Below are 23,906 nucleotides of genomic sequence, written 5' to 3' on the forward strand. Positions count from 1 at the left end.
GCACTGCCTGAAAGAGTGGTGGGAGCAGTTTCAATAGTAACTGTCAAAAGGGAATTTGATAAATACTTGAAAAGGAAACGTTCACAGGGCTCTGTGGAAAGAGCAGGGGAGCGTGTTTAATTGGATAGCTTTCAAAGAGCCAGCACAGGCACAATGGGCCGAATAGCCTCCTTCTGTGCTGTAAGGTTCTGTGATTCTAAGCCCCAGCGACCACATCTACAGCACTGTGTGGAAATGTCTGGGTAAACAGCCAGGGATTTTAGAATGAATGGATGGAAAATCACAGTTTGTTTGGCCATGAATTTCCTACAAAACACTCCCTTGCAAGCGCTGCTCCTCACTGACAGAACAGAATGGGCTGGCCTTCTCATGTCCTCTTTATAACTACAAAATTGTTTCAAGTAGAAGTAATAGACTGGTCTCTTTTCTCCTCATCAACTAAAATTTCTAATGTCTGAAATAAGGTTGCAACATAATAAAACACATGTTAAATACATATTTCATAATGAAGTGATTAAATTTTGCCAAGTTGTCTTTGAGTAGCTTCATTAGTTTTATACTTGAAGGCCCCAGCCCTTCCCAAAAGCACAGACTCGATCTCGATAAATTTGTTTGTGGAGTTTGTTAACTGATCCTGCAGTCCAAGCACGTGCAGTATTCACAATTTTGTGAGATGCAGCAGCATCTTTTAGTCAATCAATTGATACTAAGGGCTGGATTTTACAGTCAGTGGCGAATGAACCATGCAGCTGTTCATTACATTTACACTTACCCAAAGACTTTCTAAGAGATTTTGCACAGCAAGTTCGTGTCAATCAACTAAAAGCGAAGCACTTTCGACAGGGAATTTGGGAACTGTGTAAATAGGACAAGCAACTGTGTATCTTCTTAGCTAATCAGATTGAAGAATTGTTAACAAGCATCTCAGAGTCTGAATCTGGAACTGTCAGTTAGAAAAAAGAAATGAAAGACTTGCCTTTATATAGAGCTTTTCACAACCAACGAATGTCTCAAAGCACTTTACAGCTAATGAAGTACTTTTTGAAGTATCGTCACTGTTGTACTGTAGGAAACCTGGCAGCAAATTTGCACATAACAATCTCCCACAAACAGCAATGTGATGATGACCAGATAATCTGTTTTTGTGATGTTGATTGAGGGATAAATATTGGCCAGGACACCAGGGAGAACTCCCCTGCTCTTCTTTGCAATAGTGTCACAGGATCTTTTACATCCACCTGAGACGGCAGATGGGACCTTAGTTTAACTTCTCATTCAAAAGACGACACCCAAGACTTGCAGGTTGATAGGTAAATTGGCCATTAGAAATTGCCCCTAGTATAGGTAGGTGGTAGGGAAAATATAGGGACAGGTGAGGATGTGGTAGGAATATGGGATTAGTGTAGGATTAGTATAAGTGGGTGGTTGATGGTCGGCACAGACTCGGTGGGCCGAAGGGCCTGTTTCAGTGCTGTATCTCTAAACTAAACTAAACCTCCAACAGTGCAGCACTCCCTTCGTACTGCATTAGAGTGTGAACCTAGATTATTGTGCTCAAGTCTTGAAGAGGGACTTGAACCTGGAACTTTGCGACTCAGAGGTAACAGCACCACCAATTGAGCCATGGCTAACATTACAATGGGGACCTCAATGTAAAATCAAGTATTGGAAGTAAAATAGAGAGAGAGAGAGAGAGAAAAATTACAAGAGAGATAAAAGAGAGACAAAATTTAAAAAAAGTTATTTTAACATTTTAATTTTTAAAGTCTCCAACAATAATTAAAATCTAAAGAAATGAGCATCCACACATGTAAAAATTAATTTTCACTGCCAGAGAGATTGCTTGGCGGTAATTAAGACCTACCAGGCCATTAAGAGTACTTACAATGCAATGGACAAGCCCTAACATTTTCTGGTGAGTTTAGTTTGTATATATCAGGTAAGTACAGCAACTTCACATCATTCAATGTACTTGTATGGTGAGTCTCTGGGTGAGATGGTGTTATCACGCAGTTTTTGGAGGAGCAGGGGGATCTTGGACGGCAGGTTTTTGATTACCACGTTTAACTGTACGTATGCAATCACTGGAAGCTGCTGTCTGATTTCCACATAATTAATGGTAAGCGCTGTTAGCCTCATCATTCTTTGTATCATAAAATCCAACCCAATGCTTCACATCAATATCTAACAAGATCAAAATTGAAAAGCAAAGCTAAATAATGAATTTTAAATGCTTTATTAAAGTGTGTGTGTTTGTGTGTGTTATGTGTGTGTTATTGTGTGTGAGAGCGAGAGAGAGTGAACGAGCAACAGTGGGTAAGAGAGAGAAATCCGCTGATTATTGACCAGGCACAGCTTTTGTTTTGTGCTTTAACAACCTTATGTTTATTTCACTTAACGGAAAAATCAAATTGTCTCTATGAGCAACAGTATTTCAGTTTGTGTTTTTGAAAATGGTTTGAATGAGTGGGTTTTCAGCTGTACATTTAAATAAAACTTATTCATTTTTATTTCAGAAAGATGTCAAGCAGAGAGGCAGAAAGAGAAGGGCACATAGAAATGTCCATACAACAACGGGGCGGCACAGTGGCGCAGTGGTTAGCACCGCAGCCTCACAGCTCCAGCGACCCGGGTTTAATTCTGGGTACTGCCTGTGTGGAGTTTGCAAGTTCTCCCTGTATCTGTGTGGGTTTCCTCCGGGTGTTCCGGTTTCCTCCCACATGCCAAAGACTTGCAGGTTGCGAGGTTAATTGGCCATTATAAATTGTCCCTAGTATTGGTAGGGAAATATAGGGACAGGTGGGGATGTGGTAGGGATATGGGATTAGTGTAGGATTAGTATAAATGGGTGGTTGATGGTCGGCACAGACTCGGTGGGCCGAAGGGCCTGTTTCAGTGCTGTATCTCTAAACTAAACTAAACTAAACAAGTGAAAAGGAGACAGGCAGATGGATAGAAAAACAATGCTTTTTTTCTTTTCACAATTAGAGTTATTTTCTTTTCTCTATGTAATAAACCAAGAAATCAAATTTTGAAAATTTCTCTAGCAAATGGAAAGGCTCTGACTACTGTCAGTTTTGTTTTGTGAATAGATAGAAATGTAAGCATTCTAATTAGTGATAGGTGTGTGTGCGTGAGCGAGTGACTGAGTGAGAGACATAATCAGAAGCAGAGAGGACATATGTCCAAGGACTAATCACAAAATACTGAATATGATGTCTGTAGTGATCTCTTAGAAGCTTATAAACTAGTGCTGGTAGATTCAGTAAGCTCCTCTTCTATGCTACCCAACCCTTCCTTTCCTTTTCTGCTGATAAGCCCCAGAAATCCACCAGTAAGTTAAACCACACATTTCACCCCTCAGTTCTGCCAACCCTCAGGTGCCAGAATACAGGATTCCCCAACCAGTGCTACCAGAGTCCAGGATCACCCACAGTTCTGCTGACCCCCATTATACTCCCCAGTAGTGCTAAATGCCAGATAATTGTCTTCAACTGGTATGGAATAAAAATTAAACATATAGATATAGGAATATATCTACAACTATAAATCTATTAATAATCTTACAGCTGAATGCACAGTCTACAAATCCATACTTTTTTGTTGTGTTTTACCATACTTTTCTGCCAATATTTCCCATTATAAATTCTTCTATCCACATTTATAATACGAATTGCCAATGTGAATGTGTCACCCTGGAATTACACACCCTGGCCAGTAATGCTTTAAAATAAGGACTGAATTCTGCCCATATCACCCGATCTAATTGTTCCCTTGTCCTCTAAGGCTGTTTTCACCTGAAGACTACATTTGTTTTTTATTTCTCTTATGCAACATCATAGGGGATTGACTGGTCTGTATAAAAACAGATAAACGACATAGGTGCAAATATAGATACATAGATAGAGAGATAGTGAGGTAGAGAGAGAGAAAAATGTTGAAACTTGAATATTGTGCTTACCAGGGTGAGTGATGATAGCATTGGGAAATGGAATATTTTCTACTTTTAGCACACAGATCAGCATCAAGCACTCCCATAAGCAAAGTATCCCTTCAGCTTTGTTTAATAAGATTGTTAATTGGTGCATAATGAAAAGCTGTTTTGTGTTGACAACTTACAAAAGTGGATTGAGACTACCCAGACTCTTTTCCATTGTGACCTCTGCAGCTAGCAGAGTTAAAACTTGAATTAAGACTTGAACCGACAACTTCAGGTTCAGGTAAGAGATCTACTCACTGAGCCATGGCTGACACAAAAAGGTCAGTCAGCAGTTAAGGTCCAAAACTTTACTCAGAGGGGCAAATCAATGGGCCTGCAGGCATTTGAATAACATTAAAATGGATAGTGAAGAGCAGACCCGAGGGGAATGTGCAAAACAAGACCCTGCATCAAAGCTGAACACATTTCATTCAATGCATTTACTGTGCTAAACCCTAGCCAGTTCTGAAAATCCTGTGCCGTTAGAGGGAACTTTCTGAGGTCTTACACTGTGGCTAGGATCTCATCGGGATTGCCAACACTCTAGGATTGTCCTGAGTCTTCAGGAATTAAAGATTAATTTTCAGGACAGTGCTGCAAGCAACCCAGATGATAAATCTAAGGGGCATTAAACAAGTTGTGCATTTTTCATTTTCTTTGAACACTTTAACTTGCTATACAATTTTTGGAGATGAAGGAAAAAGGTCGTTTGACTGGGTGTGGCATTAGGAGATGGGAGACTATGTGATGAGACCTCCAGGAATATGGCCAACTGGAGGTAACAACCTTAGGCCATGCACACAACCAACACATATCAGTGTGCACGTGATTATCTGATACAGGCTGGTTGCGTGCAGAATCATGCAACATTTATCCATATATCTCACAGTTAAGGAAGACAGCACAATCACAGGCCACTGGCATTTACAGACTGGTATCACATCTAATTGAAAATATGATAATGAAAGCAGGCAGATATTTTTCATCAGAGGGTGTCTATGAATGAAGAACATTTATCTTTTTGCCACAGTGTCAACTATAATTCTTCAGCAATATTATTGTACAGAATGTAAAGCTACCCAGTGCAGGCCCCATTACACCTCCACTCATGGAAGGGATGACAGGTAAACAATAAGTCTGAAATAATCCCAAGCCATTAGTGTGCAGTGCTGATGCCTACCTACATTACCAATTGGGTTTTACAATCTCAACAGCTGTTAAAGGAAAGAATGAACAAACTTTAATTTATGTAAGGGCTTTCACATCGTCAGGATGTTCCAATGCACTTCATAGCCAATTAAGTGTTTCTGAACTGTCGTCACTATTCTAAGGTTGGCAAACGCCTGTGTCAAAAGGTTGTGGGTTCAAGTTGCGCTCTTGAGTCCTGAGCACAAATTCTAGGACAACACATGCAGTGCAGTACGAGAGACAGCTGCACTGTCGGAGATGCGATCTTTTAAATGAGACATTAAACTGAGGCTCCATCTGCCCTCTCAGATGGATCGAAAAGGAACCCAGGACACTATTCAATTGATCTCTGACATTGACGGATCTTGCTATCCCATGACCTGCACATTTCAGTACTGTCACACTCTGGTCCAGTAGTCCCTGAAGTGCACTTTCTGCTCTTTTACATGGTGACTGTCTTGTACACATTACTGTGGCGATTTATGCTTGTATCAGCTTAGCACTTATCCTGTGCTAATTTTTCATGCTAATTGGAAGTTCAGAGCCCTCTGATTGCTGAAGTTTTATCTCTCCCCACTTTTTCCCCTCCCGCAGTACCTCATCTAAGCATGAGCCCAGACCCTAAGTAGTGGGAGTCATCAGGCTAATTGACCTTGGAGGGCATCTCAGGTGATCCCAAACTTGCCTTAGCCCATTGCTATGCAGTCTGTGGCAGGGTATCACTGGAACCTTGACAGATCAATTTCTCCTGCATCCTCCAGAGGGACTGAGGTCAATAGCAGTGGATGTGTGCTGGCACACTGCAGAGCTCAGATAGGGAAAATCTTGACGTCTTTGAATAAGGATGAAATTACCACAGGTTACATTACATAGCATTACACAGCATTTCCAGCACGGAAACAGGTCATTTGGCCCAACAGTCCATGCTGATATTAATGCTCCACGAGCCTCCTCCAACCCTTCTTTGTCTAATCCCACTAATATTTCCTTCTATTCCTTTACCCTTCATGTGTTTATCTAGTTTCTCCTTAAATGTATCTATGCTTATTTACCTCAACTACACCTCGTGGTAGTGAGTTCCACATTATAACCACACCCTGAGTAAAGAAGTTTCTCCTGAATTCCCTATTGGATTTATTAACTACCTTATGTGCATGGCCCGGAGCTCTGGTCTGCCATGTAAATGGAAACATCTTCGCTATGTCTACCCTATCAAACCCTTTAATTTCAGGTCACTCCTCAGTCTTACCTTTTCTAGAGAAAAGAGCTCCAGCTCTTCCCTGATAGTTATAATCTCTCATTTCTGGTATAATTCTAGTAAATTTATTTTGCACCTTCTCCATGCCTCTATATTATTTTCATTATAGGGAGACCAGAATTGTTCACAGTACTCCAAGTGGGTCTAACCAGGATTCTATACAATTTTAACTTATCTTCTCAGCTTTTCAATTCTACCCCTCTAGAAACAAACACGAGTGCTTTGTTTGCTATTTTATGGCCTAATTAAACAGTGTCTCTACTTTTGGTGATATATGTAGCTGTACCCAGAGATCCCTCTGCTTCTCTACCCCACTGAGAGCTAAGAATGGAGTGGCACTGATCAAGGACAGAGAGGCAGTCAGCGCTGGTTGGAAGGAGCACTTCGAAGATCTCCTCAATCGCGACTCAGTCTTTGATGAGAGTGCCCTCGACCACATTCCACAGCATGCTACCCACCATGATCTCAGCACAACCCCAGCCCGACATGAGATCGAAAAGGCCATCCATCAGCTAAAAAACAATAAGGCCGCCAACGTAGACGGAATTCCCGCTGAAATTCTAAAATACAGTGGAGAGGCACTCTTGACACAAATACATGGTCTCATCTCCCTCATCTGGAAGGAGGAGAGCACGGCAAGGGATCTCCGAGATGCCGAAATTGTGACCATCTTCAAAAAAGGCGACAAGACTGATTGTGGTAACTACGGAGAGGCATCCCTGCTGTCCGCCACATGGAAGGTCATCGCAAGAGTCCTTCTCAACCCTCTCCTCCCCGTGGCTGAAGAGCTCCTACCGGAATCATAATGTGGATTCTGTCCTTCAAGAGGCAAAGTGGACATGACCTTCACAGCAAGACAACACCAAGAAAAATGTAGGGGACAGCAGCAACCTTTATACATGGCCGCCTTTGACCTCACAAAGGCCTTCGACTCTATCAACCGGGAGGGATTATGTAACATTCTCCTCAAATCTGGCTGCCCAGAGAAATTCGTCACCATCCTCCACTGCTGCACAATGACATGCAAGCTGTAATCCTTGCCAACGGATCTGCCACTGAACCAATCCGAGTGCAAACTGGGGTCAAGTAAGGCTGTATCATCGCACCAACGCTCTTTTCCATCTTCCTCGCTGCAACACTCCACCTCATCTCCTTGAAGCTCCGTGCCGGAATAAAACTACTCTATGGGACGAGCGGGAAACTATTTAACCTACATCGCCTCCAGTCCAGAACCAAGGTCACCCCAACCTCTGTCATTGAGCTGCAGTATGCTGACGATGCTTGCGTATGCGCACACTCAGAGGCTGAGCTTCAAACCCTCATGGAGGCGCATGAAAGAATGGGCCTTAAGCTAAACATCCGGAAGACAAAGGTCCTCTACCAGCCTGCTCCCGCAGTGCAACACTGTCCCCCAACTGTCAAGATCCATGGCAAACCACTGGACAATGTGGATCACTTCTCATAACTTGGGAGCCTCCTCTCAGCAAGGGCAGACATCGCCGATGACGCTCAGCATCGCCTCCAATGTGTCAACACTGCCTTCGGTCATCCGAGGAAAAGAGTCTTTGACAACAAAGATCCCAAACCTGGCACAAAACTCATGGTCTACAGGGCTGCAGTGTTTCCTGCCCTCCTGTATGCGTCAGAAACATGGACACTGTACAGCAGACATCTCAAAGCCCTGGAGAGATATCACCAGCTGAACATCTGCAAGATCCTGAAAATTCAGTGGCAGGACAGGTGCTCCAATATCAGCGTCCTCTCTCGGGCCAACACCCCCAGTATCGAGACACTGCTCATGGCTAATCATTTATGCCGGGTGGGCCACATTGTCCACCTACCTGACACAAGACTCCCAAAACAAGCTTTCTACTCCAAGCTCCGTCACGGCAGGAGGTTACCAGGAGGGCAGAGGAAACACTATAAGGATGTCCTTAAAGCCTCCCTGAAAAAATGTGACATCTCCACTGATTCATGGGAATCTCTTGCCTGAGACTGCCCAAAATGGAGAACAAGCATCTGCGAAGATGACAGCCAGTTCAAACAACATCGACTTGCCCAGGCAGTGACCAAGCACAAACAGTGGAAGAAGCGTTCGGAATTTTGAGCATTCCATTCACTCGCCTCATCAAACACCACCTGCCCCACCTGTGGCAGAGTGTGTGGATCCAGAATTCAGTCACTTAAGGACCCACAACCCTGGAGTGGAAGAAAGTCATCCTCATTCCCGAGGGACTGCCTAAGAAGACTACCCTATTCAGGCACTTACTTTCCAAGCAGCATGTCAACTCCTTATTCTTCCTATCAAAATCAAAAATACTATTTTGAAGATTATTTGCCAATTAAATGCCCATTCTACAAGTTTATCAATATCTTCCTGTATTTTGTCTCAGTTCTCATCAGTACAAACTGTACCAAACAGTTTGGTGTCAATCGCAAATTTTGAAATTGCACTTTCGATTCCTGAGTCCAAATCTCTTATATAAATGGTGGACACCAGTGGTCCCAGCACCAATCCTCCTGGAACACTACTTCCCACTTTTCGCCAGTCCAAGTAACTACCTTTAACCCCCGCTCCCTGCTTTCCATTTTGGAGCCAACTTGCTATCCATTCTGCTACTTGTCCCCTGACTCCATATGTTCTGGCCTTAGTCATGAGACTACTATGTGGCAGCTTAGTGAATGTAGATAAGGAAAAAGGGAAAATATTTAGAAGCAGTAAGCAGTCAAAAGGGCGAGTTGAGATTGACAAACCTCACAAAACTCACAGAACTCTTTGAAGAGGTAACAGGCGTGGTAGGTGTGGCAACTGGAGTGAATGCAGTGCAGCTGCTCTTTAGGAAAGCCTTTAAATAGGGACCACATAGGTACAGTTGGATGTGTGCTGATTCATACTCAGGTAAGTTCCATGTGTGCTGACTCGCATTGGGGTACAGTTCCATGTGTGCTGACTCGCACTGGGGTACGGTTCCATGTGTGCTGACTCGCATTGGGGTACGGTTCCATGTGTGCTGACTCGCATTGGGGTACGGTTCCATGTGTGCTGACTCGCACTGGGGTACAGTTCCATGTGTGCTGACTCGCACTGGGGTACAGTTCCATGTGTGCTGACTCGCACTGGGGTACGGTTCCATGTGTGCTGACTCGCACTGGGGTACGGTTCCATGTGTGCTGACTCGCACTGGGGTACGGTTCTATGTGTGCTGACTCGCATTGGGGTACAGTTCTACGTGTGCTGACTCGTACTGGGGTACGGTTCCATGTGTGCTGATTCATACTGTGGTACAATTTCATGAGTGTTGACAAATCCTGGTTGAGGATGAAGATATTAAACTGTTTAAGTGATTGATGGTTTTTCACCTATTCATTTGCAATTTTATGAAGAAGCCCTTTGAAAATTTGAAACTGTGACTCTTGTCCTTCACTCGAAGCCATTGGGGACTACAGGTTTTTTTTCACACATTATCTGATGTTGCTTTGAGTAATATCAAATACAAAACCCAATTTTCTGCCCATGGAAGCCAATCTCAGCACCTTTAGGAAGAGTTGGGTAGAAAGTGGAGAATAAAAATCTGGATAAAATATAGATGACTTCTTTCTGCTTCCTGTTAAGATGATTTATTATCCAATTTACAATATCCTTCCAGCTATAAGTCTCCTGTGAAAGCTGTTTCCTGAAGTTGAGATATATAATACCAAGGAACTTAATGTCCGCCATTACCTTCGATATATCCTGAAAGTAAATTGATACAGCACGCCCAACCCCCCCCGAGCCTCAGCCTGATATGATTTGCTGCCTTTGCTTTTGCTGGATACTCTTGAGTTACACTGCAGTTATTTTCTCTGACCTCAGATATCCACACTACCTAATTTGTGCTGCTGACAGTATCATATTGGCATGTTATCAGTTTGCATATCCTAGCCTGCTAGTGCTCCTCATTTTCAATCTGTTTAAAATATATTTTGCATAATATTCTCTCCTCCACCCTGAAGTTTTATAGCAGTTGAACTGTACTGACATAGCTCAGCCAAGTGGTTATTCTTTAAGACTAAGCCTAAAATGTTAGTGTCAATACGATAGTTAACTGCTGGGCATCCCAGTAAAGCGCAGACTATCCTCATCCAGCGTTTGACCACCCGTGCACGCACACTTGTACACACATCTTTGAATGGAAAGTGTTCGTGTGTCCTCTGACCCACTGTTCCCCAACCTGGACCCAGAAATGCTGAAGCCAACTGTAATCCACCCAACTACACTCACTCTGGCCGAAATCAGCTAACACAACAGAGTTCAGGGATCAGAGCTGGGACCTTCTTGCTATGTATGGCTAAGCATATCACAAGGCAATGCATTCAACCACTGAGCCTACAGGGGAAGCGTCTATTTCATATTTTCACCAAATTGTCACTTGCCAACCAGGAGACTAGATCAAGAGCAGTCCTGAGGTGTCACCCATGGTTCAGTGGGCAGGATTTTTGCTTCTGAGTCAAAAGGCTGTGAGTTCAAGTTCCACGTGGGCAAATTCAGCACATAATTCAGGCTGACACTCTAGTGCAGTGCTCAGGGACTGTTCCACTGTTCAATGTGCCGTCTTTCGGATCAGATGTTAAACTGAGGCCCTGACTGCCTTCTCAGGTGGATGCAAAAGATCCCATGACACTGTTTCAAAAAAAAGAGTAGGGAATTTTCCTTATTTCTTGGCCAATACTTATCCCTCAACCAAAGCCACCAAAACAGATTATCTGGTCATTATCACAATGCTATTTGTGGGATCTTGCTGTGCCCAAATTGGCTGCCGCGTTTCGTATATTACAGCAATGACTACACTTCTAAAATACTTCATTGGTTATAAAGCTCTTTGGGACATCCTGAGGTCAAGAAAAACATATTTAAATGTAAGTCCTTTCTTTTCTTCCTTTCACAGTTAAAACTAATCCAAATCAGTACAAAATTTAGCCATTGTCTCATTATAATCCTCTTCCATTCACAGCATCCCCAGCCCCATTCTTCAATATGCTGCTTATTAAGAACATGCCAGAATAAATTATTTCTCCACCAAGTTTCTTTTTGCTTCTAATTTTCTTCCAGGTTACCTTTCAGCATTTTTTAAAATTTTATTTTGATTTCTAATCTACTTCCTTCTCCATTTCATAAATGATTATAAAACATTTTTCTTTCATGTGATTTTCAGGCTGCCAATTAATCAGATGAGATCCAGATCAACATGACGGACAGTACCTTTTTCCCTTCGTAAAAAAGCAAATGTAGTTCAAAATACCCTCCAACAGCCCTCTGGTACCTACGGTACATGTTTTCTTTACTGATTCATTCGTGGGATGTGGGTGTCATTGGCATGGCCAGCATTTATTGCCCATCCCTAATTGCCTTAAGAAGGTGTTGATGAGCTGCCTTCTTGAACTGCTGCAATCCATGTTGTAGGTACACCCACAGTGCTGCTTGGGAGGGAGTTCCAGGATTTTGACCTGGCGACGATGAAAGAATGGCAATATATTTCCAAGTCAGGATGGTGTATGACTTGGAGAGAAACGTGGAGGCATGCGTCTGCTGTCCTTGTCCTTCTAAGTGATACAGTTGGCGGGTCTGGAAGGTGCTGTCTTGTGGCCACTGTGCACCAGTGGTGGAGGGAGTGAATGCTTCAGGTGGTGTGTGGGGTGCGAATCAAGCAGCTGCTTTGTCCTGCATGGTGTCGAGATTCTTGAGTGTTGTTGGAGCTGCACTCATCCAGGGCGTGGAGAGTATTCCATCACACTCCTGACTTGTGCCTTGTAGATGGAGAAAAGCCTTTCAGGATTCAGGAGGTGCGTCACCCGTCACAGAATACCCAGCCTCTGAACTGCTGTTGCAGCCACAGTATTTATGTGGCTGTCCAGTTACATTTCTGGTCAATGGCGGTCACCAGGATGCTGGTGGTGGGGATTCAGTGATGGTAATGCTGTTGAATGTCAAAGGGAGGTGGTTAAACTCTTTCTTGTTGAAGACGGTCATTGCCTGGCACTTGTGTGGCACGAATGTTACTTGTCACTTATCAGCCCAAGCTTCAAAGTCTTCAAAGCCTGAAAATGAATTTGGTATTTTTTTTCAATATCTCTTCCCAAATTCTTCCTCATGCTTTGAGAACCATCTCTGATACAAATATACAAACAAAGTGGACAAGAAAAGATCTACTGATCCAATCAGCTTGTCCCACCTGGTTACAACGCCTTGTCCATTCTTTACCCATCCAGCCATGTAATTGCCTGAGAGAGGCATAAAACAGAAAAAACACAGGCCAATTAGAAAAAAAACCCTGGAAAATTCCTATCCGACCCCCTCAGGTGATCAAGAGTAGTCCAGGAGATCACACTGGCCCTGATTTATGTCACAGGATACCTACTTCTTGTATGAGGTGATCTCCGCCCCAGAAAGAAACAAGTCCAGCTCTCGCTTGAAGGAATTCAGTAAATCAGCTTTCACTGCATGAGCCAGAAGCCTATTCCACAGGTCCACCAGTCCCCAGGCATAATGGGCAATTACACCAGCCAGTATGATACAGACTGCTTGGAGGGTAGTTTCCACGGCACTAGTTTCCCCAGTGGTCAGACAATGAGTGCCAGCAGGTGACTGGATTGTTGGGAATTAGAGTGGGGGGTATTATAGCAAAATCTGATCCCCCTATCCTCACCCAACATCCACTTTGCAGTAGAGAGCACTGGATATCAAACAGGAAACCTGGCTAAATTTTACTCCTCCAGAACCTAGGACTGTTAACGCCAACTTTAGCCCCTACTGTTGCCCCAGGTTAGATCAGCAAATTGATCGCACGGGACCATTCCAATTTGTAGCACACTGGAGTTGTAAACTTATGCAGTGAGCCATCAGGATACTCTGTCTCCTCAATGCTTTATTGTCAGGGTTTTACTCCCTCTGAGGTGTCAGTTGTGGTTTAGTGATAGACTCACCTCTGAGTCAGAAAGTTGTGTGTTCAAGCTCCACTCTATAGACTTGAGCCTATAAATCAGGTTGACACTCCAGCACTGAGGAGATGCTACACTGTCAGAGGTTCTGCATTGTCAGAGGTGCTGTCTTTTGGATGATAAATTAAACTGAGGCCCCACCTTCAGGTCAATGTAAAAGATCCCATGGCATATTTCAAAGAGCAGGGGAATTCTCCCCAATGTCCTGGCCAATATTTATCCTTCAGCCAAAGTCACTAAGAAACATTATCTGGTCATTATCACATTGCTGTTTGTGGGAGCTTGCTGTGCACAAATTGACTGCCACACTTCCTACATTACAACACTGACTACAATTTAAAAGTATTTTCATTATCTGTAAAAACTCTTTGGGACATCCTGAAGTCACAAAAGACGCTATATAAATGCAAGTTCTTTCTTTCTTGACGAGACAATGAATGCTGCACAGAGATAGCCTTGCTCACTAGGTCTCAGGGAGTTGTCATATTAATTACAGGAAGAACTGTGAGAAACACCGAATGAACTCAGCATGACAGAAATAGGTTCATGCTGGAAAAAGGAAAAGTGCAACAACAACCTTCATAGAAATCTACAGAAAAAGTCTAAAATGAAAGGGGGTTAGCGAGAGATGCATTTGGTGTTCATTACTACTTCCAGCCTCAAATCAAACTGAGATCCATACCTACCTCCTTATGGTTATCACATTAGCTAAAGGCTGGGCTCTGGTGACTCACCATGTGGAGAATCAGTATCCGCGCTGTCTGCAGTACATCAGAGGTGACAACCTGGAACAAAGAGGTGAGACAATATTAGGATACACGCTGCAACCCATCTGTCTCAACTTTATTTCCTGCCTATGTGCTTCCCATCTCTCCTGAGTGTTGGCTAACACTGAGGTTTTACTGCTAATGGTTTCTCTCTGGGACTCATGCGTATTGCCGCTTCTTGTGCGAGATTGTATTGTGTCACTAGAATCCACTGTGGGGGGCATCACATTCAAGTTTGACCAGTCCTCAGCTGACATCTACACAATGCAATACTGGCAGGGATCACTGGATAGTGATTAGTAGGAGGAACATGGGCCAATTTCCCCCCCCCCCCCCACTGTCTCACACTTGTAAGGAATTAGCAATTATGTTTTTAACTGTTAACAAAATACAAGACAGATAATTAGTTGGCTTCTGAATTCAACTCTTCTCAAGTTGAACATTATGATGTTTCACTCTAACTCCAGTCTCTTCCTTTCTTACTCAGCTTAATATACCATTTAAAGTTTATAGAACACAAAGCAAAATTGACAAGAAGTGTGTAATCATATATTCTCTCACATCGGCAATCTCTGTTATTGCACCATGTATTTTATCCCAATAAAGCTTTCTCTTTCCATTTTATTTAAAGAAAAGCAATGTTTTTCGATTTAATTTAAACACTTATCTGGAAATTAGAAATTTCAATTACTGGCAAATGTCAGATTAAAAGAAAATTCAAGAAGTATTTTGAGCATTTTGTGCTGTTTTAGTCATTCTCAGGATATGGGCCAAGACCATGCAAGAATGCAAGACCAGCATTTATTGCCCGTCACTAATTGCCCTTGATAAGGTTGTGTGAACCACTAAACTGTAGTTGTTTGATAGACTGAGTGTGTTGCTATATAACGTCTTTCCTATTTGTTCATCCTTCATTTGTAGGCATCGCTGGTAAGGCCAGCATATACAGTAAAAGCTTTGCTATCCGACATGTGCTGGACCAGAGAGGTGGCGAATAATCAAAAATTCTGGTTAATCACATGTCGTACTTACCAAGGTGGGTGGAGATTGACATTCCGTTCCGAAGTTATCACTGGAAGACCGAAGGCTACCCAGGACCCGGCCTTGGGAAAACTGATCATTAATTTTCCTTAAATCCTTCAGGATTGATGCACCAATATACCTGTAGTACGCGTGAGAGTCAGCCCTTTCCAACGAGCATCACTAAGTAATGCCAAGAACTATCGACTGCACTTGGAAAAACTGGGCCTGGGAAAGCTTTGGGAGATTTTGGAAATTCTGGCTAACAGAGCTTACATGGTAGGTAAAGTGCTGGATAACAAAGCTTTTACCGTATATCCCATTAGAAAGTGGCAGCAGTTTGATGCAACTTAGTGGCTTGCTAGGCCACTTCAGAGGGCAGTTAATGTTGGTGTGAGACTGGATTCACATATAGGCTAGACCGGGCAGATTGCCTATCAATCCAGTAACAGCCACTATGCTACTGTCAATCAAAAGCAAAATACTGCAGATGCTGGAAATCTGAAATGAAAACAGAAAACGCTAGAAACATTCAGCAGGTCAGGTAGCACTTGTGGAGAGAGAAAGTGTTAACATTGCAGGTTCAGTTCTGATGAAAGGTCATCGACCTGAAAGGTTAATTCCGTTCCTTTCTCCACAGGTGCTGCCAGACCTGTTGAATGTTTCCAACATTTTCCGAATTTTTTATTGATTAGTTAAGGCCCTAGCTTTGGACTTCCCCACAAGTGGAAACATCCTCTTTACATGTACCTTATCGAATCCCTTCATAATTTTAAAGACTTTTATTAGATCACCTCCCAGGCATTTTTTTTTAAGAGAAAAGAGTCCCTGCCAGTTCAATCCTTCCTAATAGTTATAACCTCTCAGTTGTGGTATTATCGTTGTAAATTCTTTTTTGCACCTTCTCCAATGCTTCTATATCCTGTTGATAATAGAAAGCAGGACACTGAGGACAGAAAGCTGGGGATCAGGAGTGGGGACTGGAGGTAATGAACTTCATGAATGTGAGTTCAATGAGAGATGGAGGATAATGTGTGGATCGTGGAGGAGGCGGAGGCTCGGTGGGAGTGAATGGGGCAGCTGAGTAGATGGCCTCAGCTCCAGACAAAGAAGTCCATTAATTCTTCGCATTTGGTAGTAAGTATTAAAAATATGCGATGTAAACGACAGCATCTCACCTGGTCATAAATTTGCTTCCCTTAATTTTTCATCCATTAATTAATGCAATGAGGAACATGCATTTGTAAAATTTGCCCTTTAATGGCGATGCTGAAGATAGAGGTTGGAATAAGGTTTGTGGTGAGGAAGAGTTTGAAACTGTTCCTGACTTCAAGGATCATCTTTCAAACACCCATCAACAATTAGCAGTGGAAAAGGGGAAAGGGTGGAGCGGGGGCTGGGCAAGTCAGACCTCGTGGTAGATAGCCAAGTCAATAGCTCGCTGCGGAAATGAAGTCGGAGCTACTTATAACCCTAACCCAAACTGAGAAATGGGATCAATCTGTGATCAATTCACTTCTAACAATTAATAATCCTATTTTCTGATTTGTTAAACTCAGTAGTTTCTGTTCATTTCCTTTAATCCTTTATTAAAAATAAATGACAATTGATTGTATTTGGTGCTGAATCTCAATGTAGTATATGGAGCTATGTTGCCATCCAATTCTGTTTAATCACGCTATTATATATCACCACCTTGTGTTACCACACTGTGTGCTTGAAGTGGATTTGTTTAATGGATATGAATAACCAGGATTATGATAATGTTTGAGTGGGTTTGACCACTTTGCAGGTAATGTGATTGCCTGCTGATCATAAAATTCTAATGGCCACATTTAACAGCAAATTTAATGAAGGCAAAAAGACTAAATGTTAACAAGATACAGTTGTGTCCAAAATACAGATGCATAAAATAATTTATTCATTGCAAGGTCCGCATATCTTAAGGCCATCTCTGCAAAAAAAAAATCATTATTTTTAGCTACAGTTCTCTCCTTTGCTGAAGGTGCTGCCTCTTCAGCTGCTGGACAGTCACCCGATGTCTCACCCAAGCAGCTATTCTTTATGGCCACAATCTAATTGAATGGCAGAGCAGGCCAATATAGGGTAGTTGCTGCTATAATATAGGAAACGTGGCAGCCAGTATGTGCACAGCAAGATCCCAAAAAGAGCAATGAGATAAATTACCAGCTAATCAGTTTTCTTTTATGAATGTGGGTTGAGTGATAAATATTCGTGACACCATGGGGGAGAGCTCTCCTGCTCTTCTTTGACAGAGTGCCATGGGATATTTTATGCCCACCTGGGAGGGAGTGGGTCATAAACCCACAACCTTGTAATTCAAAGGCGAGAGTGCTAGCCGTAACTGACATGAGCTACAGCAGGTTAAGTCAAGTCTGGAGATACTAATGGCTTTGATAATCATTCAGCAATACCATGGGTGGGATAAAGGTGATGTTACAGAGGTGGAAGTAGGCAGTCTAGGTGATAGATAAGATATGAACTCCCGTGGAACTGTCCAGCAGATGTACCAAAGAGGATCATCCGCAGTTGACGCCACACCATCATCTTCATTTCATACATTGAGGTGTTTCACATAACAGCTCTGCAATTAAAGGTTCCCACAAGATGAATTACTTTCAATAATATGCTCTGATCATAGTCCTGTGACCCCTAACAGAAAGTGCACTGGCATGGATGGTGAGCTATGATGCTCCACCTCCCTCCTCCCAATCACAGTTGGCACTCACTGGCTAGGCTTTGCGAGGCGAGGGTCCAGAGGGATGCTGACTTGTGTGGGCTATCCACACTCAATGCTACCATGACAAGGAGAAATAAATAAAATGGACTACTGCTGAATGTGAAACTATGATGAAGGGTTTTTAAAATTTAATGGCCTAAGTTTTGCAGGGGGTGGGAGGGATGTTTGATGGCAAACTGTCAGCATTCGCTGTCATTACCCCTTTAAAACTGAGAACAACTTGAGGATGTCAGGTATGTGCAGATTAGCACGGAAATCCTAAAGTTGCAGTCTGTTGCTCAAGGTTCCAACAGAAGCTTCACTGTGGACCCCCCAGAGCTGGCAATCACTGAAATCAGTGAGAACTTCAACTTTCCCACCCACACATCACCATCTGAAACCCCAAGAAAAATTACACCTTGTTCAATCAGGTGTAACTGGGGTTTTAACAGTAATATGATTAATAACATTTGATGACTAACAGAACTGGCTCTGAAAAAATAACTTTCTAATCGTGGAGTGCTGTTTAATAGGAACACAGGAGCAGAGATAGGCCATTCAGCCCATCGAGCCTGCTCTGCCATTCAATCGGATCATAGCTGATCATCCACTTCAATGCCTTTTTCCCACACTATCCCCATATCCCTTTATGTCATTGGTATTTACAAATCTGTCAATCTCTACTTTAAACATGCTCAATGACTGAACTTCCACAGCCCTCTGGGGTAGAGAATTCCAAAGATTCACAACCCTCTGAGTAAAGAAATTTCTCCTGATCTCGGTTCTAAGTGGATTTCCCCCTTATTTTGAAATTGTGTTCCCTGGTTCTAGATTCCCCAACCATGGGAAACATCTTACTTGCATCTACCCTGTATATTCCTTTAAGTATTTTGTAGGTTTCAATGCGATCACCTCTCATTCTTCGAAACTCTAGACAATACAGGCCCAGTTTCCCCAATCTCTCTTCAAAGGCATGAGAATTTTAAAATCAAGAAGTTGCTTGACTGGGAGCCAATGCAGGACAGCGAGCACTGGGGTGATCAGGCAACAGGACTTGGTTCGAGTTAAGACATGGGGGCAGCAGACCTTTGGATAACCTCAAGTTTACAGAGAGTAGAATGTGCGAGAACCAGCCAAGAGTGCGTTAGAATGGTCGTCTAAGGTTACAACAACATGAGGGTTTCAGCAGCAGACGAGTTGAGACAGGGGCGAAATCAGGCAAGTGGAAATAGGCGGTCTTAGTGAGGGCACGAATATGAGGTCAGAACCAAGGTTGCGAACAGACTGGCTTAATATCAGACTGTTGCCAGGGAGAGAGATGGAGTCGGTATCTAGGGAATGGAGTTAGGAGCGGGGACCAAAAACAATGGCTTCAGTCTCCCCAATATTTAACTGGAGGAAATTTCTGCTCATTCAGTGCTGGATGTTAGATAAGTAGTCTGATAATTGAGCAACCATGGAGGAATTGAGAGAAGTGGTCATGAGGTAGGCCGAGTGGCGTCAGTGTACATATGAAAACTTAAGCTATGCTTTTGGATGATGTTGCCGAGAGGCAGCATGGAGCTGAGAAACAGAGGGGCCCAAAGACATCAGCGGTAACAGTGTGGGAGCAGGAAGAGAAGCCATTGCAGGTGATGCTCTGTCTACTATTAGATAGATAAGAATGGAACCAGGTGAGAGCAGTCCCACCCAGCTGGATGACAGTGGAGAGACGATGGAGGAGGATGGTGTGGTCAACTGTGTCAAAGGCTGCAGACAGGTTGAGAAGGACGAGGAGGGAAAGTTTACCTTTGTCCCAGTCACATAATCATGAGGCAGACAGCCAATTAGGCTTAATAACAGCCTTGTTAAGAGCAGTTGAAGAAGGCTGACTGGGATTCTCCAGTCAGCCTTCAGTTTTTTGTCAGGACGGGGGCAGGAACGAGGACAGGGGCAGGAACGGGGGCGGGGGCAGGGGCGTGCACCCAGCAGCAGGCTGGGTGCCAGTGCTCCACGTCCTCCCTGCCTGCCTGGGTGCAGGTGCAGCCAAAAGCCGCCATGTAGAGTGATTGCCCCCATCCCCCTCCCCACAGTGGTTGTCTGACTGCTTTTTCAGTTTTGTTCTGTGAATTTATTAAAAAGTTGGAAAGAGGGCACCTTCCTGTTGAAGCGTCGTATCAGTTACTTACCCATTACTGCAGCTTGCTGCTCCTCTCAAGCTGGAAGGTCTCTGATTGCCCCTCCAGTTTTGAGAGCCAATTTGCTGTCCTTAATTGGACAGGGAACTTGTCTTCATGCCAATTAATGATGCACCCTTGTCAAAATCCAAAAGAGTGACTGCTTCCCCCCGGGAGGCATCGGAACCCAGAAACAGTCCTGACTCGTTTCCCACCCTCGAAGCGAAAATTCAGCCCATTGTGTGTGTCCTCTGTCTGAGTGCGTTCGATGTGTGATGTGTGTGAGTGTGCCCTATTTTACGACCAGGTGAAGAAGGGGTCTCAGGCTCCCCTTTCGCCCCTTCCTGGTTTGACCACAACAGGGTTTATTCTTTTAACACAGTGATTTAGCTTACCACCTCAGTGAGTACTTGCTCCTGTTCCTTGAAGATAATTGCAAATGAAACAGACAGGTTTTCTTGAGTTTAAACAAGAAGGATGTAAGTTCATTAATCTGATCACGCTAAACTGGTTAAAATTACTAAAATATGCGACACATCCATGCTCACATTCACACGAGAGGCACACTGTCACGCAGGCCCCCACCTGCCAAGAATGAGGCACACATTATTTTGCCACAGGAACATTAAAACTTAAAATTGCTGCTGGGAAGGAAAGAGGGCCTATCACAAGGAATTGCCAGGACCCTTGCCGGAAAGACCTATTTTGCATACTAGCAGACAGTGTTGGAACAAAGGACTCTCCCTGCTTCTCCAATATACAGAATACGTGGTCAGACCAGTTTAGTCACATGACTAACTGGCGGTTGGAGCTTTTTGAATTTGAACTTGCCACAGAGTTTTTTAAAACTGGGAAAGCTGTTTGCTCCTGGACTGGAAAAATCTCTCTCCTGTCTGCTTCCATCGCCTTCTCCCGGAACTGAAGACCCATTGAAAACATATGAACCCCAAGAGAGAAAAGTCTCCTCCAGTGAACAAGGTTTAAGAAGAATACTAGGCCCCAACGAAAAGCAAGATTACCTACAAAAAGACTGCAGTGAGCTCGAAGCACAGTAACAAGAAACATTCTGATATTGCCTCAAACCTCGCTACCTTATTTTTCTTCTGCTCTTTTATGTCCCGATTTGCATGTGCATATCGTGTGTGCATGCTAGCGTGGGGCGCGGCGTGTATCCGTAGGCGTTAACCGAATTAGAGTTTAAGTTTAAGTAAATTTCATTTTTCTTCTTTAAATCTAAGGAAACCTGTTTGTGCTCATTTCTTTGCCTTATAATTGGAAAGCGGTGAACAAGGATTCACCAAGTGGGAGCTCAAAACACAGTGTGTTTAAGAATTAAACCCTGTTACAATAAGACCAGGTGAAGACTAAAAGGGGCCCCTAGACACCTTTTTCACCTGGTCGTAACACACACACTAGATTATAGAGTTGGGAGGTTGGTGTAGAGTCCTTAATAAAAATGGAATTTAAATACTGAGTCTCAGTGTCTCTAGTTGAAATTAAAGTCTTGAAGTCCTCACTGGGCCACATGCACAATTTGGGCTTGCTTCTCTGGTTCCAGAAGGCAAAGAGGGGATTTATCCATGTCCTCTTTGCTGCTGACTGTGAGAATCTGTAGATTTGAGGTTTAGTTGCAGCAGAGGCTGCCCTGGGACTTTGCTGAAGAGGGAGAGAGAGACATATTGCAGCTCCTGCTGGCTTACAGTTTCTTTCTGAGGCACAATTCACAAACTCTCAAAGTTACACAGGCAGGCATGTCATTTGACCACTTCTTTGTTTGAACCAGAAGTTTCCAGTAGGGTTTCTTGAAATTCAAAGTTCTCCTCTCAAGTTGTGCAAACATACTTGGTGGGGTCAGTGGGGTGGGGGTGGGGCAGTTGGCTCTTTCAAAGTCAATGGGTATTGATGGCTTTTGACAATCAATATTGACAAGACCATTCTAGGTAATTGAATTAGAGAGCAACTCCCATTGTTCTGGATAGATGGGGTAATCACCTGTGTCTCCAGTCAGCCTTGGCTTTTCATGTGCAAATTCACGCATGGCCAACATTAGCTGCTCTGTTCTGCTTTTTAAAAGTTATTTGCAATGCCCAGTAAAAGTCTCAGGCAAAGTTCCATACGACAAAATTAATATTTTCCATTTGGCATGTGGGGTTTCCGTCACACCGATGGGTAAGTGTGTCCTGTGAATGTAAGATGTGTGTGAATTTGCCCTGTGTGTGTGCATGTTGTGTTTGTGAATGCGCCCTGCGTGTGTGCGAGTGAATGTGCTCCGTGTGTGTGAGTTTGCTGTGTGTGCGAGTGAGTGTGCATGTGATGTGTGTGAATGTGCCCTGTCTGTAAGTGAGTGTGTGCAGGCCCTGGGCATGTGCGATGCGTGCAAATTTGCTGCGTGACTGTGACTGAGTTCTGTGTGCGAGTTAGCATGCTCTGTAAGTGAACGTGCTGCGTGAGTGGGGAGGATCTTGTTGGCCGCCTCGTCAGTCAGTGTTTGAAGTATGCCAGAATGAAGCTCTGATTCTTTAAAAACTCCGTCACCTGAGTGATTGCTTTCGTCCAACTCAATCTCCCACCTCTTTCTCTCTTCTTTCCCTCTCTCAACCAATGTGATCCAACCTGGTCTCCCACTTGTCTCTCTTCGACTTCTTGGTCCAGCCCCATTACACCCTACGATGACCTTGCCTAGTTTGTCCATCTCTCTTTCCTCCTTTGTGACCTTTCCCAGTCTCCCATCAGGAGTCAGTAACTGGAGGAGTGAAATATTGATAAAAGAAAATCAGATTGTGTCAACCATAAGTAAGCGTGCCCAATATATACAGTTTGAAGACTGTGACAGTGCAGTGGACCCTGACCAGTGATGGATGATGATGCTGTGCACAATGGAATGCATCACAAGCAGGGAGATAAGGCTTCTCCAGAAGATATACCAACCTGCAAAAGCGTGGTCTGTGCTCATATAAATTCCTCAGCATCAGCTAACTGCAATGCAAGGGGCTACTGCACAAACAGGCCGACACACAGACTATCAGCCAGCTGGAGTCCTTGTTCTGGAAAGAAAGGGAGATAGCAGCACACTGAGGCAGCACTTGAGTGTCAGATGCAACCTCTCATGGGGAAAGATGATCTACGGCTAGCATAATGTGGCAAGGGCAGAGCTTCAAAGTCTTGCATCAGCCAGATTAGAGAGGTGTGCAGCTCAGAGGATTATCTTAATAGTCTTCTTCCCTCGTTACCTGAAGGCACGAACCGGTGTCAGCTTTAACTCAGTTGGTAGCACTGTCTCCTCTGACCAGAAGGTCATGGGTTCAAGTCGTACCCCAGGCACTTGAGTACATATCCATGCTAACACTCCAATGCAGTATTTATCCCTCAACGGACAACTAAAACAGATCTGGTCTTTCTAATTTCTGTTTGTGGAACCGTGCTAGGCAAAAGATTGGCTGCTATGTTTCCTACATTACAACAGTGTCCAACTGAAATTGTGGATTACGAGAGAAATCACAGAGAAAACCAAGATCCATGAGGCTTTGATAAATGTGAAAGTGTTAGATCATAGATTTGAGAATGATCAGATATAGAGCCAGATGAGAGAGCAAGAACCAACAGCAAATTCCAAGAGGCAGAAAGATCCATGAGTAAGGTCGACAAAGAGCAAAGCCCCCAAAAAGCACAAAGTCTTAAAGAAAGAGGTCAGACAGAAGTGAGGTCCGAGAGATTTGACAGAGTGAGTGATCAGAGAGAGACTGTGACTAGTTGAAACAAAATAAAAACGAGCTCTTTATTATGTGCTGGAACTGTTAACAGTGCGAAATGCTGCAATTGCCAT

General features: G+C 43.5%; 1 protein-coding gene across 3 annotated transcripts in view; it reads right to left on the reverse strand.

Moving 5' to 3' along the window:
- Nucleotides 1–23,906, reverse strand: part of LOC137379101 (L-fucose kinase) — a 322,051-nt gene that overhangs the window by 99,898 nt on the left and 198,247 nt on the right. For all 3 annotated transcript variants that reach the window (XM_068049779.1, XM_068049780.1, XM_068049781.1), the window contains exon 4: nucleotides 14,135–14,185. In XM_068049779.1, coding sequence (XP_067905880.1) covers nucleotides 14,135–14,185 — 51 coding nt within the window. The remainder of the gene's footprint in view (nucleotides 1–14,134; nucleotides 14,186–23,906) is intronic.

This window comes from Heterodontus francisci, chromosome 17 (assembly GCF_036365525.1).
Source record: "Heterodontus francisci isolate sHetFra1 chromosome 17, sHetFra1.hap1, whole genome shotgun sequence".
In the NCBI taxonomy this organism is placed as follows: domain Eukaryota; kingdom Metazoa; phylum Chordata; class Chondrichthyes; order Heterodontiformes; family Heterodontidae; genus Heterodontus; species Heterodontus francisci.